The 20,799-nt window shown below is 35.5% G+C and overlaps 1 protein-coding gene across 2 annotated transcripts in view; it reads left to right on the top strand.

Annotated features, from left to right (window-relative positions):
• HCN1 (hyperpolarization activated cyclic nucleotide gated potassium channel 1) overlaps nucleotides 1-20,799 on the top strand; it is a 382,774-nt gene that overhangs the window by 306,216 nt on the left and 55,759 nt on the right. For both annotated transcript variants that reach the window (XM_004608418.3, XM_055132368.1), the window contains exon 6: nucleotides 15,176-15,416. In XM_004608418.3, the coding sequence (XP_004608475.2) occupies nucleotides 15,176-15,416 (241 nt within the window). The remainder of the gene's footprint in view (nucleotides 1-15,175; nucleotides 15,417-20,799) is intronic.

Raw genomic sequence — 20,799 nt, 5'->3', positions numbered from 1 at the left:
TTAGATGTTAAAGGTGAATAGGAAGAAATAAATACTGCATGTATGTTTTGGATAAAAACTATGTTAAGATAAATGAGAAATTATTCTACATGAATATATTTTATACAAATGCATTAAATGACTTTCACTTGGGGATGGGAGATAGCTCAGAATTCTGGAGCTCATATCTGACATGCTTAAGACCCCACGTTCCTTCTCCAGAGCTTTGTGCCCCCCTGGACACGCCCAGGCATGGCATAAATAGCTCCAGACATTTCTATGTCAAAGAACTATGTGGCTTGTACCAGCTGAGTATCACTGTATCACTGTCATCCCATTGCTCATTGATTTGCTCCAGTGGGCACCAGGTAGTGTCTCCATTGTGAGACTTGTTGTTACTGTTTTTGGCAATCGAATACGACACGGGTACCTTGCCAGGCTCTGCTGTGTGGGCAGGATACTCTCAGTAGCTTGCCGGGCTCTCCGAGAAGGATGGAGGAATCGAACTCAGGTTGGTCGCATGCAAGGCAAACACTGTTCTATCACTCCAGCCCTACGAGCTGAGTAGTGCAGGGAAAATAAACTAAAATTCTTGAACAATGAGAGGTCCACATAATTCTTAATCTCAAAGATTTTATCAGAACTATTTACTTGACAATTTGACGATACTTAAATCAATATAGGGTGCTAGAGTTTTAGCTATAGTTTTTTGCATTATCAAAAATGTTAATCATCAGTATTCCTTGTTTTATTAACTCTAACTTCCCTAAAAGAAATATTAAGGAGGGTGCTAAAGCAATAGTACTGAAGGTAGAGTACTTGCCTTGGGGGAAGCTGACTTGGGAAGTGATCCCTGAGCCAGGAGTAAGCCCTGAGTGCCACAACATGTGGTCCAAAAACAAAAGGAAAGAAAAAACTAAGCATTTCTTACCTTTGTAGTTTATTCCATAGTTTTTGACATTCAGATTATCCAAGAATTGTGATTAAAAACTGCCTTTAAAAGAAAACAGATTACTCCAATTATATCACAGTGGCAGGGCGTTTGCCTTGCATGCGGCTGACCTGGGTTCGATTCCTCTGTCCCTCTCAGAGAGCCTGGCAAGCTACCAAAAGTATCTCGCCTACACGGCAGAGCCTGGCAAGCTACCCGTGACATATTCGATATGCCAAAAATGTAACAACAAGTCTCACAATGGAGATGTTACTGGTGCCTGCTCAAGCAAATCGATGAGCAATGGGATGACAGTGACAGTGAGGGGAATACTCATTTATATTTTTTTAAATTGGGATTTTGTTTTTGTGTTTTTGGTTTGGTTGTTTAGTTTGGCCATACTCAACTCCTGACTGCATGCTCAAGAATCACTTCTTCTCTCTCTTTCCTTTTGGGTGTTGTGGTTTGCAGTATAGGTATTGAGTGGCACGAAAATTTGTAAGTCTATAACTGTACTTCATGGTGATTCATGTAAAGTTTTTAAAAAATTTAAAAAAAAAAAGAATCACTTTTGGCATTCTTAAGGGACAATATGCAGTGTCTGGTATCAATCCAGAGCCAGCCATGTACAAGACAAGTGCCTTGGACCCTATGTTATCCAGACAGCTCAGAATTATTCATTATTGGCACCCAGAAAATAAGAGAAGGGTTTTGAATTTATGAAACTGAAGCAGGTACACAATTTACTATTCAGTGTTTGGATAAGTTTTCAAACATCATCATCTACATAAACTTATTTTCTTATGCTCACATGCAACCATCTTGCACTTTAGCAGACACATTACAAGATGAGTATATCCACTTAGGAATGCTGAAATAAAATTATAATTGCCCCTAAGTAGTTTCTTTAAAAGGTAGACTCTTTATGCAATTACAAGAGTCTTCCAAATGTATTATATCTGTAGATTGGTTTTTATCATAAGAAACATGTTTCTTTTAGAATTTTATTGATGATTCTTTGATCTTATAATTTACTACATCTGTTACTTATATAATTTTCTTGTGAACCTCTATACTCATCTGCGCTTTTAATACCCAATCTCCAACTCAGCTGATGCTTTTTTTAATAATTTATTTATTTTTAATTAGTGAATCACTGTGAGGGTACAGTTGATGCTTATTAAATTCTAATCTAACATCCTATAACCAATAACTTAGTTATAGTGGTTAATAGTAGAAAATATTTAGTGAACTTTGCTAAATGTTTTATTCATGTTATTTAACTTACTAATAATGAGTTAAGGCCATTTTTGAATGTTGATTTCTTCCCCAGAAAGTCTTAATATTAAATATTAAATTTAATATAGCCAAACTAAGCCATCTTTAGTAGACTGATATTCTTTAGGGTCTCTCTTCAAGATATAAATAAATATTGAAAAAATAACTTTATCTTGATGAATTCCTTAACTTTTTGTGAAATTTTAATGAAAGCTAGAAAGTAATGTTAATTTCTAAATCCTTATATAAAAATTCATCCTTGGTCCACAAAATAATTATGTCCCTTAGAAATATAACAAAACCACATATATAATTAGAAAATTTCTGTAGTTACATTGAAAAGCTTTAAAGGATAGTTAATTCTGACTACTAAATATGTACAATACATTAAATCTTATCATTCAATCAATATAAAACTCATTAGGAGTTTATATTTCTTTTTGTATTAAGTCCTAGAATCTTAAATAAATTTTATACTCAAATGCATCCTGTGTAGAATGCTAAATTTTCTTCAGAAATATATAATCTCTATTTGCATTTTTCAATATGTTTATAATTTAAGAAGTATATCCACCAACCCTTATTTTTCCAACTATAGGCTTAATAAAGTAATAGATTATTTTAGTGTAGTACTGTCATCTACTTGTTAATGTAGTTATTCATTATCAATGGGATTAGTGTATAGTTTTTGGTATTATCCCAGTTAGATCACAGCACATAAAATAATTGGAACTTTTCAGAAGGTAATGAAAAGATTTTTGTGATGCGTCAGATGCTTTCTCATTTAATCCTACAGCTCTTGGGTAGACAAGCTTTTCATACAAAGGCAAAATTTTTTAATGAAATTAAATTTTTATTTTGGGGTTTTGCACCACATTCAGCTCTGCTCAGAGCTTCCTGGCTCGGTTCTTAGGGAGCCCCATCTGGTGCTGGGGATTATTTTGGGGTAGACAATGTGTTAAGGCAAGGAAGGGCCTTAACCCTTGAACTGTACTGTCTCTTTGACTGCAAGAAACATATTTTTTTCTTTTTTTGCTTTTTTGGGTCACACCCAGCAATGTTCAGTGTTTACTCCTGGCTCATGCACTCAGGAATTACTCTTGGCAGTGCTTGGGGGACCATATGGGATGCTGAGAATCGAACCCGGGATGGCCGTATGCAAGACAAATGCCCTACCCGCTGTGCTATCGTTCCAGCCCCCAAGAAACATATTCTTTTTTTTTTTTAATTGAATCACCATGTAGATAGTTGCAAAGCTTTCAGGCTTAAGTCTCAGTTACATAATGCTCGAACACCCATGCCTTCACCAGTGTACATATTCCACCACCAAGAACCACAGTAAACCTCCCCCCAACACCCAGTCCCCCAGCCCCCCACCACCCCACCCCGCCTGTGTAGCTAATAAATTTCACTTTACTTTCTCTTTACTTTGATTACATATAAACAAAAAACCTCACTATTATTGTTTGGAGTTTCCCCCCAGAGTCTGACCTGCTGGAAAGGAAGCATTTGATAATTTGTTTTCCATTGCTGAGAATGAAGAGATATGAGGTCGTGTGGCCACAATAGTGGCCATGAGGTTCTGGATTTCTGTATCTGGTTAAAGAAACTTTGGAACATCTACACAGTGGAATACTATGCAGCTGTTAGAAAACATGAAGTCATGAAATTTGCATATAAGTGGGTCAATATGGAAAGTATCATGTTGAGTGAAATGAGTCAGAAAGAAAGAGACAGACATAGAAAGATTGCACTCATATGTGGAATATAAAGTAGCAGAGAGGTACGAGCTAGCAATGATGCAACTTCTGGCAGAAATCCCTCTGGACTTAGTTAAGAAAAATATTCTTAAGCAAAGCATATTGATAAATATTATACAGAGAGGACTCAGTTCTAAACTTTCCACACAATTTCTCTTTCGGTCAAACCTCCCAGAACCCTGCATTCCAACTATACTCATTCTTCCTTCCAAATGTTTATATTTTTATATATACCTAAATGCTTTTGCCTTTGTTCTCTCTGCCAGTAATATCACTCCCTTTCTCTAGAATTTAATCCATGGAATTATAGCCAAAATTCTGCACCTTTCCCTAGCATTGTTCTCTTACATTTCTACAGTTAAAGGTATTCTTCATTTTTTAATATCAGTATTTTCAGTATCAGTCTACTTACATTTGTGTATATAGCTGATGAAGTATGCAGATGTGAGCAGCATGGATTCTGAACTATAATTCAATAAAAAAAACAGATAAGCATACATATATAAAATATAAACAGTATGAAAGCGTTGAAATAACTATGATATATATTGGTCTTTGAGATTTTACGTATTCAGTATCTTTTACGGTTTTCACTGATATACCACTATATATGTGTATATATGTGTATATATGTACATATATATACATGTATACATATACATATATACATGTATATATATGTATATATATATATACTTCTTGGAGAGTTGGAGAGTCTGGCAAGGTACTGAGAGTATCCCGCCTGCACGGAAGAGCCTGGTAAGCTACCCATGGCGTATTCTGTATGGCAAATATTGTAACAATAACAGGTCTCATTCCCCTGAGCCTGAAAAGAGCCTCCAGTCTTGGGTAAAATGAGTAAGCAGAGGCTGCTAAAATCTCAGGGCCGGGACAAATGGAGACGTTCCTGGCACCTGCTCGAGTAAATCGATGAACAACGGGATGACAGTGATACAGTGACAGTGATACCAGCATTTTATTACAATTGAAATAAATGCCAGTTTTTAACCTCGTTCCTAAATGACTAAAATTAAATAAATTAAACATAAGTTTCTCAGTCAAACTTGACACATTCCTTAGTAGTCAATAAGGCATGTGGCTAGTGGCTACTGAATTCAGATTCTGACTCAAGAAATGGATTACTTAATTCTAAATAATGGATACAGTTTCTAATGGTGAGTAATTTGTGTGAGCCAAAAGCCTCTTTGAGACTCATTTAGCTCAGCTGTAAGATTGGCTCAGTTAATGTAACTATCTCATTGGGTCATTATTTTAATTAAATAAGACAACCCCAGGCTTTCAATAAATGTTAGCTCTTTCTCATAATTGTGATTATTATATTCATTTAGACCAGCACTATTGCCCTGTTTATTTTTTAAGTAATAATGGCTCCTTTGGAAAACTAATGAGAACTATCTGGCTCACATAAGATATGCACATATGTACATACTTGCTTACTTGTAATTTTAACTGCTTCAGGGTAACCACCTGATGCCCAGTGAAGGCCTCAGAAAGTATCCTGTGTATTAAATTGCATCACCACCATTTCTCTTTCTCATCTGTAACTGTAATTACATTGTGGGGTATTAGAGGAAATGAGTTCATACTCTCAAGAATGCTTATCAGCCAATATCATTCTAAATCATTCAGTTATGCATGAAGATTTCAATTTTTTCTTCTGTGTTTAATTTTTATGCTATTTTTGGTGAGACACAGAGAAAGTGCTTCTTATTTACCTAATGCATGAATGAATGCTGATATTTGAAGTCAAAATTGGTCAAAATACACAAAAGAAATACTATTTTTTCAAAAACAGTGAACAATGTACTTTAAACTATGGCTCAGCAGGTATATTTTCAATGCAGTTGAATTACATGTAGCTAACCAAAACCTCTTATATATATTTTTAAAGGATCACTAATTTTTATACTATATTTTTATTTTATAGTAATTTTTAAAATTATATTTTATAGTAATTTTTAATTACTATATTTTATTTTATTTTTGTTCATATTTCTGAGGATTGTACCAAGAGCTTTACACAAGCAAGGCAAGTAAGTGGTCTATCATTGAGCTATATTCCTCCTCTTGACCAGGCGCTCCCAAAAAATTCCACTTTAATAAGTATATTTATATTAAATAATCTTCCCTTATGTGGAATTCAAATTAATTTAAGATAATCTCAGGACATTTAGCAAAAGCATGATTCATACTAATTAAGTTTTAGAAATTCTACTAAAAGTGGCTCATTTTTTTATTGTAAACTAAATATGATTTAACTAGGTTAAATTATTTTGTTCCATTTATTTTACAAATGCTTGTAAAATAAAGAAAGGGTAAAAGTTAAGTCTTGATTCTACATTTTTATGACTTTGACCTATAAAATAAGGAGGGACCTGGGTGGAGTTAAATGAGCATTTAAGGAAACAAAATAATGGTCAGTTTCTCTAGACATATTCTAGCTGAGTACTCTAGGCTACATATTTCATCTCTCTAAGCTCTACCTTTTCCTCTGTTTAGTTATAGATAAGTCAGACCTAACTCGCGTTTTCTCTTTGGTTGTTTCTCTCCAGTAACAAGTGAAACTTTACATGTAAAGTACTTATTCAAAATGATTCCTTAGTAAATTGGTCCCCTTCCTTTTTCTTTTTACATCACACGCAAGTTGCCATTATTAAACTTCAGTGTTTCTTTGAGAACTACACAGGACCAGTTTTATCCCTGTAGAAATAAACAACAAGAAACATTTCATAAAATGTGAGAAGTAAAAGGAACAAGTTGAAAATTACCACTGAGACCCAAGATATAACTACACAAATTGCAAATACGGTTCTCCCCTCTTTTCTCATACCTTCTGCCTTATAGTCCACAGGTCTAAGTTTGTTCATCTAAACCAGTGGCTTTCAACTACAGTCTCACAAAAAAAAGCTACTCAGCTTAATAAACACGTGGTATTTCTGGGTCATGCAGAAGTACCACTGACTGGTTGCTAGGTAAATATTTATAATAAATAATGACATATTTGTACTTAGGTATAATGAAATGTTTCTAAATATTTCTCCACTTTCACCTATATACAGATATAAAAAAAGATTTGAAAAACCTTGATAAAAGCTAGTCAACCAATACAAAGACAAAACAATCTTAACATAGGCAGGCTTTTTTTTTTTTTTTTTTTTTTTTTCTTTTTGGGTCACACCCGGCAATGCTCAGAGGTTACTCCTGGTTCTGCACTCAGGAATTACCCCTGGCATGCTGGGGATCAAACCCGGGTCGGCCGCGTGCAAGGCAAACGCCCTACCCGCTGTGCTATCGCGCCAGCCCCAGGCAGGCATTTTTTTAAACTCTGGCATATTGAATCATGCACACTACACAGAAAACATTTAAATTCATGTTATAAAAATTAGTCATTATCGAAATCTAAAAAGAAGTGCTCCAAGTTAACAATTGTCCGTGTGAGGATCTCAAAATGTGTAGTTTGGAGCTGTATAGATGATTTAAATGAGATAATGCATGCCTTGTTTGTACAGGGTCCTGAGTTTGATCCAATACCACAATCCCATTTCCCCGTACCATTGCCTTTGTATCAATTTTTTTTCATTAAGAAATGTGTAAAATTCAAAACAGTAAATTTATGGTGAGCAAAGAAACATTTATAGGTTGTGGTGATTCTTGACTTCTTCAAAGGTAAGGCAGCTTCTCATAATCCATTAAAACCCAGTCAGTGTACCTGCATCTAATTCATAAGATTGGGGAAGGATAAAATTAGTCGATATTTGTAAAACATTTCAAATAACAAGTGCCAGCAAGAACTACATATTGTTTCACTTTTATTATGTTTATTATTAAAAGATTATCTCAGTATTTAGAAACATAATATATACAATAACTCTTTTCATTTGAATTAGTTCAAGATTCTAACTGGGAAAAAATAGGTCAATAACAAGAAAAATCTTTTAGAGGATGCTCAAGGTAATGAGATATTATTGGACTATTGGTATTTGCTTCTAAAGTTAATATAGAAGTTTGTAATTACACTTAGGCTATTTGAATGTCTGGTATAAGTTCTTAGAAGGAAGCTCTGTGTGCTGGCCTGAACAATCTAAAAATATGATATGTGTTGGGTGTAGGAATTTAGCAATGTAACAGCAGCTCTGTTTTGTTAAGATGACTCTATGATTCATTTGTGTAATGATGGCAACTGTATTTATAGCTTCTGTGCCTAAAACTTTTTAGAAATATAATTTTCAGAATCAAGTAATGTTGTAGAGTGAAAGAGAACTAGATGTTTCACAAATTAGAAGCTTATATAACATTAGTTATCAATAAAGAATTATCATTCTGCACAACTTAAAGATTGCTATTTTTACCATTTTATTGATAGATTTGACACATACTATTGTATTAAAGTTGCACAGCAAAGGATTTGATGTGTACGGTTGTGCTGCATAATCCAGATATGCTGGATTGCATTAATATGTGGTAAAAATAAGTTTAGTTAATATTTATCACCTCATAGTTATAAAGCTTTTTTCTAGTGATAAAAACTTTTAGGATCTGGGGCTGGAGCAATAGCACAGCGGGTAGGGCGTTTGCCTTGCATGCGGCCCACCCAGGTTCGATTCCCAGCATCCCATATGGTCCCCCAGCACTGCCAGGAGTGATTCCTGAGTGCAGAGCCAGGAGTAACCACTGTGTACTGCTGTGTGTGACCCAAAAAGCAAAACACAAAAACAAACAAAAAAATCTTTTAGGATCTCAGATTAGCATTTTTAAATAAATAAAAATATTGCTAACTTTATTCACTGTCTTATATATTGTAAACCCAGCAATCATTTATGTTATAGCTGGGGTGATAGTACAGCGGTAGGGCATCTGCTTGCATGCAGCTGACCTGGGTTCAATTCCTCTGCCCCACTCGGAGAGCCTGGCAAGCTACGGAGAGTGTATCGCCCTCACTGCAGAGCCTGGCAAGCTACCTGTGGTGTATTCAACATGCCAAAAAACAGTAACAAACAAGTCTCACAATGGAGATGTTACTGGTGCCCACTCAAGCAAATTGATGAGCAACAGGATGACAGTGACAGTGACAGTGATAACTAGGAGCATACTTTTGTCCACCTTCACCAGTTTTCCTCACCCCCATCCAGTCCCTATCTCTGATGATCAGAAATGTGTTATCTTTATAATTTTCTCTTAATAGAGTTCTACTTATGACATTTCACATATGATTTTATATCGTTTGCTGATCTTTTGGTGATCTGTTATTCTTGTTATGCCCTCAAGTTTTTTATTTTTTTATTGAATCACTGTGAGATACTCAGCTTCAAAGTGTTTGTGATTGGGTTTCAATCATACAATGTTCCAACATCCATCCCTTCACCAGTTAATGTTTCCTGCCACTAATGACCTCAAGTGTTTTCACATCCATACATGTCACAAATATTATAAGTTTTTTCTTATTTTAAAATTAATAAAAACTATCTTCATTTTTAGAGAGATACTCAGCTTTGATCCCCAGATCCCTATGTAGTCCCCTGAGCCTGCCAAGAGTGATCCCTGAGCTTAGGGCCAGGAGTGAGCCCTGTGCACCGCCATGTATGTCCCAGGATGGGAAACTTACACATACTTGATGTGCAAGATGCACATACTTGATGTGACTTGGGTTTAATTCAACGCATCCGATTTAACTGTCTGGGCAAAACCCTGAGTAGACCTAAGCACCATGAGGTGTGGCTCAAAACCCACTAAAACTAGAACAAGCTCTAGTTTTATAATAATTGAAAAATATACTAAACATTCTTGGAGTTTGCTCGAGTGAGCCCCAGTCACACCTCCATTGTGAGACTTGTTACTGTTTCTGGCATATTGAATGCACCACGGATAGCTTGCCAGGCTCGCAATGGAGATGTGACTGTCGCCCACTCGAGCAAATCGATGAGCAACGGGATGACAAGTGATTCTTGGAGCATTATTATTCCAAAGAATAAATTCATGTTAGCATAATGCTTTTGGAGGAATTTATATCAGGCTTTCCCCCCCTCATAATCATACTGTTAAACTAGGAAACAAACTATCCACTCCCCAAAATAGTAAAAAAGGAAACCACTGGATGTTCTAGACAAATCACAATGAGGAGAAGATATTTGAAATAAATATTCCAGAAAAGAATTCCTCATAAAACTATTAAAAGGGGCTGGGGTCCTTGAGAGGGTATGGTGGGTATGATGCTTGTCTTGCATGAAGCTTATCCATATTCTATCCCAGCACCCCAGATGGCCCCCAGAATCCCACCAATAGTGGTATCTGAGTAGAGAGTAGGAGGAAGTACTGCCGGGTGTGGCCCCAAAACATACACAAAACAAAATTTAAGAAATTCTTTTTTTTAATAAAATAAAATAGACACTATAGAAAAACAGGAAAATTCTTAACCAGACACACCAGCAAACAGGATAGTCATTTGGCCAAGTAGCCTTTGAAAATGTTTACAACGTTAATCATCTGAGAAAGATAAATTGAAAACATAACAAAAAAGATTGTTATAAATAAGATTCTTTTTCATGCTATTTACTAATGGTTAAAATAGAAAATAGTACACTGTAGCACTGTCACTGTTGTCCCATTGTTCATTGATTTGCTCAAGCGGGCACCAGTAACATCTCCATTATGAGACTTATTGTTACTTTTTTGGACATATTGAACACGCCACGGGCAGCTTACCAGGCTCTGTCGTGCAGGCGGGATACTCTCGGTAGCTTGCCAAGCTCTCAGAGAGGGACGGAGGAATCGAACCCGGTGGCCAAGTACAAGGCAAATGCCCTACCCACTGTGCTATTGCTCCAGAAAATAGTGATCAAATAAAAATTTCCAAGGGATGTGGAATTACTGGAACTTCTTATTGCCGATTTGTAAGAAAATAACACCAGCATAAATTTAAAATAATAAATTTTTAAATGGGAGAATTATTGTAGTTGAATACATGCCTCCCTTCTTTCTTAACCAGTAATACTTAGGTAAATATTCAAGAGGAATCAGACCATAAAATGCTTCAAGACTGTTCATAGCAGGTTTATTTAGTAATCTAAAGTCTGTAAACAACCAGATGTCACAAAATGCAAAATGTATACAAAGCAGAACATAAAATGAAATGCAACCTGAATTTTTTATAGCAATCAACTGTACCGTAAAACATGAATGAATCACACTGACAGTGATAAACAAAAGAAGACAGAAAAGACTGCATGCTGTGTGGATCCATCTATGTGAATTTTAAGAACAAGTAAAATTGCTTATAATGATAGAAGTGAGAGCTAAAACTTCTAAGATTAACTTTGAAAAATATTCTGTGTATATAAGTGGATATTAAGTGCACATATTTGGAAAAACTAAAACTCACGTAAGATTTATGCACTTTACTACATCTGTGTTCTACTTTTAAAAAGTCCTTTCCAGATCTGGAGCGATAGTACAGCAGGTAGGTATTTGTATTACATGCGGCCAACCCATATTTGATTCCTAGCATCCCATGTGGTCCCCCAAACACTGCCAAGAGTAACTCCCGAATGCAGAGCCAGGAGTAACCCCTGAGCAATGCTAGGTGTGATCCAAAAGCAAAGAATAAAAAGTCCTTTCCCCTTTTGTTTTTAATGAATAAACACTTATTTACTTATAATTTGAACACACTAATCATAATTCATAATGTGGAGTAATAATAGGAAAAAGACTTTTATGTCGAAAATTAATATACATTATGTCAAAGACTAAATGCGTAATTCTTTACAGTAGTTGATTGCAGTGTTACTATTTTGTTTGTTTGCTTGATGTTGTTTTTGTTTTGGTGCATTTTTGGGGTGGGACCACATGCAACAGTGCTCAGGAGTTACTAATCCTGGCTCTGTGCTCAGGGATCACTCCTGGCAGATTTGCCTTGGTAGACCATATTGAAGTGCCAAGCATCAAAGCCTGGTCTATGGGTGCAAGTCAAGCCCCTGTTTTTAATGGATAAATACTTAGTTACTTGTAATTTGAAGAGATTGCCTTTTTCCTCATACTTCTGAATTTTAATCTAAGTATGGGCTCTTGGCTATTGGTAGTATTCATTAAAATTGATCTAATGCTGTATATATTTTTATTTTCTTGCTCAACTTGTTACAACCTGATTCATTATTAACTCTTTTATAATGGACTGCCTACTTTGCTTGCTCTGGAAATACTTATCATTGTGATAGTGTTTTCTTGATATTTTTGTTCTTTCTTTGTTTTATTAGTTCAGACTTCCAGACTTTAAGGTACTACAACATTCTCTTAAAAATGTTATTGTATTTTGTTCACATTCTTAGAGTAAGAGTTATAATTTTGAATAAGACATCATTGAGGTCAAGATATCTATTTGATTCCCAAAGGATGTGAGAATTCAATTATATTTATTTTAATTACATTGTATATATATATATAATACTTTTATTTTGTACACAGTATTTCTAAGTTAGGCCAAACATACTGGTTTTTAAAAAATTCATTGTAACAACAATCATAAAGAATCCGAATTGATTTAAGACTTATTAACAACTTGATAAATTTTATTATAAGGAACTGTAATAGAGAAGGAGGTTTAAAAGTTCTTTATTTTCTTATAGAGAGATATTAACTTGCTCTTGCCAAGGAACTATGCTATAAGGAAACATGATTGATGGAGAGAAACTTATTAAAGCTTTTCTCAGCTTCTACTCTTGTGGTTCTTTAAAACTATATCTTCAAAACAAGCAATTACAGAGAGAAGAGAGTGCTTTTTGATGCAAAGAAACATCTGTTACGTTGCATCTTTTCCTATAAGATATTTCAATCATATAGTACTCACTTGAGATTAAATGTGTGTGTGAGAGAGAGGGGTGAGAGAGAGAGAGAGAGAGAGAGAAAGAGAGAGATGAATAGATGGACAAAGAGAAAGATGGAGAGAGAGTGATTGGATTCCGTGAAGCAATAATAATAGTACCAGGTAATTATATAAGCAAAATTGTACTCACGGATGTTATAATGGGTATACCGGAATATTCAATGAATTATAGAAGAGGAGTTATTCATATGAACTACAGTTTATATTATAAAATATATTCCAATTATGTTTAAGTAAAATGTGACAGAAAAATGATGAGTAAAGTTGTATAGTTCAAATAAAGAACATACATAAAGTACTATCTTTTCATTGTTTGAGAACTTGTTTTCTCTGCAACCCTGTACTTGATTTTCTATATAACATTCACCTATATCATCTACATGTGAAATCATTAACTCAAACAGCAGTCTAATAATTTCAATGACACAATACTTTGTTAGTGCTGCTGCTTTTCTGTATTCATGTGGAATGAAAGGGGTAGAAATATTTGTTAAACACATTTTTTATAGACAGACGACTTATTCTCAAGCTAGTTTCTTGAGAAAGTATTGTTTAATAACCACTTCTATTATGAATAAAACCAAGGATCAAGAATTCCTTTTTTCATGCTGATATAAGCTGTCTTTTTTCTTTTTTTATTTCTTCCATCATTTATATATAAAATACATATTTATTACAGACTTTTAACAGAACTGTAGATTCCCATCCCTTTACAACTAATAGAACTGTTAAATTGGTCACAAATTTCTCTACAGAAACCTGTGGCATCAGTGGTGATCTATTCAGACTTGGATGATGCTACACCAAGTAGCAAGTAGCAAATCTTTTTTATTTTTCAGTTGCTGTGTTAACTTTAGGCTCTTTCTGCTGAGTTTTATATATTTTATAATTGTCAGAATATCCAGTATTTCAGATTCTTTGCTAAACTTACAAGATAGTGTCGGGGTTGTGGAGAGAAAACATCTTTTTTAATAATGGGCCTCAGATTTTTGTACCCTTTTGTATCAACTGAATTTTTTAATACATATCCCAGGATAATACAGGTCATTCTATGAAAGTAAACTGGAAAAACTTTCCCTGTCTAGAAATCCAGACATTTATATAACATGTTCCCCAAAGTAGAGAATTCAGAGCTCAAAGTCTATTTAACTCCCTATCATTTTTCCTATTTCTTACCTTTTAGTAGAGACAATTTTAGGTTTTTTTTTCCATTTTCTTTTAAGTTAGAAACAAATTCAGGTCCAACCATCTTCTTTTGTGTCTCATTGGAAAATAAATTTCAGAAAATTTTAATTGCTGTTGTTATTCCTATTATGGTCCCCCTGCTATTGCTAGTAAACTTTTATGTTAAAAAAATGGGTTGACTGTACATTTCTATTTGGGTCCAGAAGAATAATATCAAGGTCAATCTTGGACTCCAACTTCTAGAATTAAAAGAAACATGTGTAGATCTTTTAGTTTAGAACTTGCCTGAGCCCAGTAATAGAACATGCAATTCAGGAAAAGAAAAATGGGACCACCTCTGGTCCAAAACTTCCAAAGAAAATGAATTTCTCATCTAGTACAGTAATAGATGAAATTCATGGTGTTATAATAGGATTGGAGTCTTCTTTCATCTTTCTGGACATTTTTCATTGTTGTCCTTTGATGATAATAACATTTTTTTTAAAGTATAAAAATTCCTTTACCTGGCAGCAAGCCAGATATTCCAGAGTTTCAATAAGTAGATGCAAGTGAAATTGTTCACAGTGGAGAGTAGAAGCCATAATGTAAGCTAATAGAAAGAACAATGATTTCCTTAGTTTATAAAATTTAAAGTAAAGTGACCAAAATACTAATTTTTGTTAAGACTGTTAACAAATAAGATTTGCAAAATTTGATATTTTTATATATTTATTAACATTCATCAAATATTGGTCTAGAGAGCTAGTACAATGGGTCAAGCTTTTGTCTTGAACACAGCCAAGCCAAGTTTAATCCCTGTCACCAAAAATGGTCTCCAAAACCACACGAGGGATGAAACCTAAGCACAGAGCTGTCAGCAAGATCTGAGCACCACTAATGTGACCCTGTGACAAAAAAGAACAAATAAAAGCAATTATTAAAACTTTTGCCATGTATTTAATACACTAGGTTCTGGGAATACAAAATTTCAACACAAAAATAAACAATCATCCTGGGCTTTGAATAGAATTGATTATAATTGATGTATTTTGCTTATGAATTTAAATAGTAATTTAAGACATATTGCTATATTATCTTTATCTCAGTAAATGTTTCTCCCTGCTATGATTAATTTCTTTCATAATCTTTGTTTATTCTTTCCATCTTCAGGAAATAGTCAACTTCAACTGTCGCAAACTAGTGGCAACGATGCCTCTTTTCGCTAATGCAGACCCTAATTTTGTGACTGCCATGCTGAGCAAGTTGAGATTTGAAGTGTTCCAGCCTGGAGATTATATCATACGAGAAGGAGCTGTGGGTAAAAAAATGTATTTCATCCAACATGGTGTTGCTGGTGTCATCACAAAATCCAGTAAAGAAATGAAACTGACAGATGGATCTTACTTTGGAGGTTAGTAAAAATGAAAATGCAACTGAAACAAAGTCAAAGCTGTTTGGGATATGTATCTTGATAAGAATTACAGCGTTAGCAGAATAGAGATTTGCTGCTTTTGAATATAGATAGATTAGTATTTGAATTCTGTAGTCAAAATGATGCGTTTTTCACATTTCTGTGTTGCATGTTAAGTTCATGTACAGTGACATGTGAATGGTTCATATGACTTGAATAATATTTCATCCTCTTAACTTCTAAACAAATAGCTGGAGCTTAAACCTGATATGAAATAAATTTTTCTCACATCAATGATGCCCTAATTTTTCTCACCCCGAAGTCCTATCTGGTCAGAACCGAGATATCACTCTTTAGTTAGTCTGCCACGTCGAGAATGTTTTTAAATTTATGCAGGAAGGCCTGGAGAGATAGTCCAGCAGGCAGAAAGATTGCCCTGCATGCAGCTGATTCAGTTTTCATCCCCAGCACAACATATGTTTTACACTCCCTGTACTCTACCAAGTGTGATCCTTGAGCAGCGAGCCAGGAGTAAGCCCTGAATACCTCAAAGTGTGACCAAAAACACAACCATAGAGTTTTGAATGGTTTTTCCTTCTATATTATATTAACTTTGCTAAGAATAAATATTTAAATATTTTATATAGTGCTAGATATTGTTTTAAATTTATTCCCTCCATTGTCTTCTGTTTTTAATTATGTTGATTACCACTATAATTGTCATTATTTTTTGTCCTTCTAACTTTACTTTTAAATTGCTCATATTTTCCTAGGCTGCAAAGCTAGGAGCATATATTAAGTCATTTAATATCTGAATTATTCCTACTGTATGTATTTAATGCTACTTGGCATAATTTTCTCTCTTAGTATTGTTCTTCTTGCCTCCCACAAATTTGACTCATACTTTGATCTTTGATTTGAACTGATTTTTAATTTTTAATTTACTTTGTGATTTTTTTAAAACATATGCTATTTAAAGTGATGAATTTTCCAACTGTATTTCTATTGTCAATTTCTAACTTTATTACAAAATTTCTAGGGAACTTATTTTGTATGCTTCTCATTATTACATATATGTTTAGTTGCAGTTTATGGCTCTGCTTACCGGTGAATCTTTAATATGAACTTTAGTATAATATGTATTCTACTATTATTGAGTGGCATATCTCTGTCAATTATATATAACATATTGATAGTGCTATTTAAATCAACTAAATGCTTGTTGATTTTCAGCCAGTCAATGATTAAATAATAATTAAGGATGGGGTTATAATAATTAATTTGTTTCTCTTGGCAATTGTATCCATTTTTCTCAGATTTTCACATTCCATTGTTTGTTACATACATATTTAGTATTGTTACATGTACTTGAGGTTTTGACACATTTGTCACTATATGATGAGCATCTTTATCCATGACAAGTCTTATCATCTTGATAAATTTTGTTAGAAACTAATATACCTACATTTGCTTTCTTTATATTAGTATAATATAATTTTTGTATTTATATGAATTTGTAAGATTTTCTTTTAATTCATTAATTTATTTTTATTGAATCAACATGAGATACATAGTTACAGAGCTGTTTATCATTGGGTTTTAGTCATGGCATGTTCCAATACCCATTCCTTCAGCCGTGTGTATTTCCCACCACCAATGTCCCCAGTTTCCTTCCTGCCAACCTCAGCCCATTGCCTTCCAGCCTTCCTCTATTGCAGGCATTTTCCTTCATCCTCTCTCTCCTTTTGGGCATTATGGGTTGCAACACAGGTACTGAAAAGTTATCATGTATTTGTAAGACTTAATTGTTTTTATTGGGACAGGATGCACAAACACAAAGAATCTTAACCACTTATAAAAATACAAATTATTAATGTCAAATGCAGTCATAATATTCTATTATTATTAGCACTTCATGAATCCTTTCCATTTGTTAAACTATAAGTCTCTATCCATGAAACAGCAATTCCTTCCTTCCTCCCTGCTTCTGGAAATCACTATTTTATTTTCTTTATGATTTCTGACTATTCCGGATGCCTCACATAAGTGAAATCATAAAGAACTGATCTTCTTCTGACTGGCTTATTTTACTAATATAGTGTCGTCCAGATTTATCATGCTTATTATTGTATAAATCAGAAGTTCTTTAATACTTAAGGCTCAACAATATTTCATTGTGTGACTAAAACACATCATCCTCTATTCATCCATCATATACAAGGCTTATTTCCATATCATCTTTCAGTGCTTAATTTTTAAGAAGTTATTTTTTGTTGTGATATTTTTTGGTTCAGGGGACAGATCAGGTGGGCTATACCTATATATGCTCAGGATTCACTTCTGGCCTGCTCTGAGGACAATATGTGGATTGAATTTAGCTTGGCCATGTGTAGGACAAGTGCTTTACTCTCTATTCTCTCTCTCTCTCTCTCTCTCTCTCTCTCTCTCTCTCTTTCTGTCCTTTCCTTTGTAATTTTAAAATGAAATCAAAAATATCAAATTAGGGGCTGGAGCGATAGCACAGCGGGTAGGGTGTTTGCCTTGTACGCGGCCGACCCGGGTTCGAATCCCAGCATCCCATATGGTCCCCTGAGCACCGCCAGGAGTGATTCCTGAGTGCAGAGCCAGGAGTGACCCCTGTGCATCGCCGGGTGTGACCCAAAAAGCAAAAAAATAAAAAATAAAAAAGATATATCAAATTATAGGAACTTACATAAATGAGTTTTAGTGTGAGGATTTGTTTATTTGTATAGGAATTAAGCTTTATTTAATGTTCTAGCAGTATGTTCTAGGTTGTCATATTAATCCAGATTCTTAAATAGTCCCTTTTTTATCTTTAGTCTTCACTACCTACTTCTTGTCAGTGAGCATTTGTTTTTCTTTATTTTTTTTTCTATAGTTATCCACTATTAGTCTACTGGAGTTTTATACTAGTATGGGGGTGATACTGAAGAGTGAAACTGTTTTAATTATAATTTATTTATGTGTGTTCAAATTGAACCACCATGAGACAGAGTTACAAAGCTAATTGTGCTTGGGTTTCAGTCATACTGTGTTCCAACATGCATCCCTCCACTAGTGTACATTTCCCACCACCAGTGTCCTCAGTTTCCCTCCCACTACCCTCCCTCAGCCTGTGTCTATGCCAGACACTTTTCTTCTCTCTCTCTGTCTCACTCTGTCTCTGTCTTACTGTCTCTCTGTCTCTCATTCTGTCTCTCTGTCTTCCTGTCTCTGTCTTACTGTCTCTCTGTCTCTCTCATTCTGTCTCTCTGTCTCCCTGTCTCTGTCTGTCTCTGTCTCTTTGTCTCTGTGTCTCTGTCTCTGTCTCTCTCTCCTTCTCTCTCTCTCTCTCTCTCTCTCTCTGTCTCTCTCTCTGTCTCTCTCTCTGTCTCTCTCTCTGTCTCTCGCTGCCTCTGTCTCCCTTTGGGGCATTATGGTTAACAACAAAGTCGTGTTCCTTTAGGAGTTTTCAGCACGCAGTTCTTGTCCAGAGTGATCATTTCCAACTATCTATTGTGGTTGTCCCTTCTCTATCCCAACTGCCTTCTCCCTCCGCACTTGAGGCAGTCCTCCTGACCCCTGTTTCTACTATCCTTGGATATTGATCTCATTTTTTTATATCCCACAAATGAATCCAATCATTCTATGTCTATCCCTTTCCTTCTTACTCATTTCATTCAATATATTCCCCATGCTATCATTTATAAGCAAAGTGAAAATGTTTTTAAACATCATAGTTGATTCAGAATCACTTGGACCTATCTTAAATCTGTGACATTCACATGTTTTGTTTCTTTGTTTTTCACTGTAAAGTTTTTCCCACCACTTAGGGGGAAAAATGAGAAGCTAGATTGGATCTAGACTAAAGATTCCATCCTACAAAAACCCTTTGTAAAAGATTTTCTCAGTGATTCAAAGAGGTATAGGAAAGAATAAACTTTTATAATAGAGATGGAGTTTAGCAGAAGTTTACACTTTCTCATACCCCGATGGTCAGTGAAGAAAAACTTTTACAGACAGTTGTTTTTGGTTGATTTTTTTCTCCCACCGTTGGCAGAGAGTCTCTTGCCCGAATGCCTGGCTGTCTTCCCCGGGGCCCCTCGGACGGGATGGGCTCCAGCTTCTCTCCCCACCCCGAGCAGAGCTCTTGGCGGCCGAAGACCACCGGAACCTAGCTACAGCCATGCTCAAGGCCCCTCTCCACATGTTCAGACGGGCCTCATGCATGAAGGTACCGACCGGCAGAGGAACCCAGGTGTGTGTTGATGGGTCAACGGCCAACATCCAGAGACTTAAAAGTGAGCTCCCAGAAGATATCTTGTAGCATACTTTTCCCTCTGGGAGAAACTGACAATGGTCTGAGAGTTTCCTGCCCACATGGGACAGCCTTGCAAGCTTCCCATGGTGTTTTGATATGCTAAAGCCAGTAACAAGCTGGATCTCATTCCCCTGACCGGAAAGAGCCCCCAGTGTGACATCAATGGGAGGGCCGAGAAGAGAGAGACTTCTCAGGGAAAGAACAAATAGAGAGGTTACTGAGCCCGCTTGAGAAATCGATGATTAACGGGATTTCGTGATTCGTGTGATTTGTGAGTTAGTTGGAGGGTGAGGGAAAGATTAATAGAGGTTAGAAGAGGGAAATTGGTATTTGGGTAGTAGGTGTGGTGCTCAAATAATGCATACATAAAACCATCATTGACAGAATTGTACATCACAATTCCTTGTCAGTGATAAAATCTGGAATGTGGGGCCGGAGTGATAGCACAGCGGGTAGGGCGTTTGCCTTGCACTCGTCCGACCCGGGTTCAATCCCCAGCATCCCATATGGTCCCCCAAGCACCGCCAGGAGTAATTCCTGAGTGCAAAGCCAGGAGTAACCCCTGAGCATCGCTGGGTGTGACCCAAAAAGCAAAAAAAAAAAAAAAATCTGGAATGTGACCACCTAAATAAATCAAAGACTGTTTATAGTGAGGTAATCAAAGTATATTTTAGGTACATGATGATAGTGTATTTTAGATTTTTAAAAGATGAGAGCCTGGCAAGCTACCGAGAGTATCTCGCCCATACGGCAGAGCCTGACAAGCTACCCATGGCATATTCGATATGCCAAAAACAGTATCAACAAGTCTCACAATGGAGATGTTATTGATGCCCGCTCGAGCAAATCAATGAGCAACAGGATGACAGTGACAGTGACAGTGATCCAAAAATGGTCATCTTCAGATACATTAGGTATATACCTTTAATACCTTTCTCTTTAATATAGTAAATGTACTCTTTCCTCATTTTTCTCTCGATCTCTACTTTTCTCCATGTATTATGTGTATAAAAAGCACAGTTCCTATGGGACTAAAACAATCTTCTAGTACAGACTTATAAG

This window comes from Sorex araneus, chromosome 1 (assembly GCF_027595985.1).
Source record: "Sorex araneus isolate mSorAra2 chromosome 1, mSorAra2.pri, whole genome shotgun sequence".
In the NCBI taxonomy this organism is placed as follows: Eukaryota; Metazoa; Chordata; class Mammalia; order Eulipotyphla; family Soricidae; genus Sorex; species Sorex araneus.
This window is presented reverse-complemented; position numbering and strand designations above follow the sequence as displayed.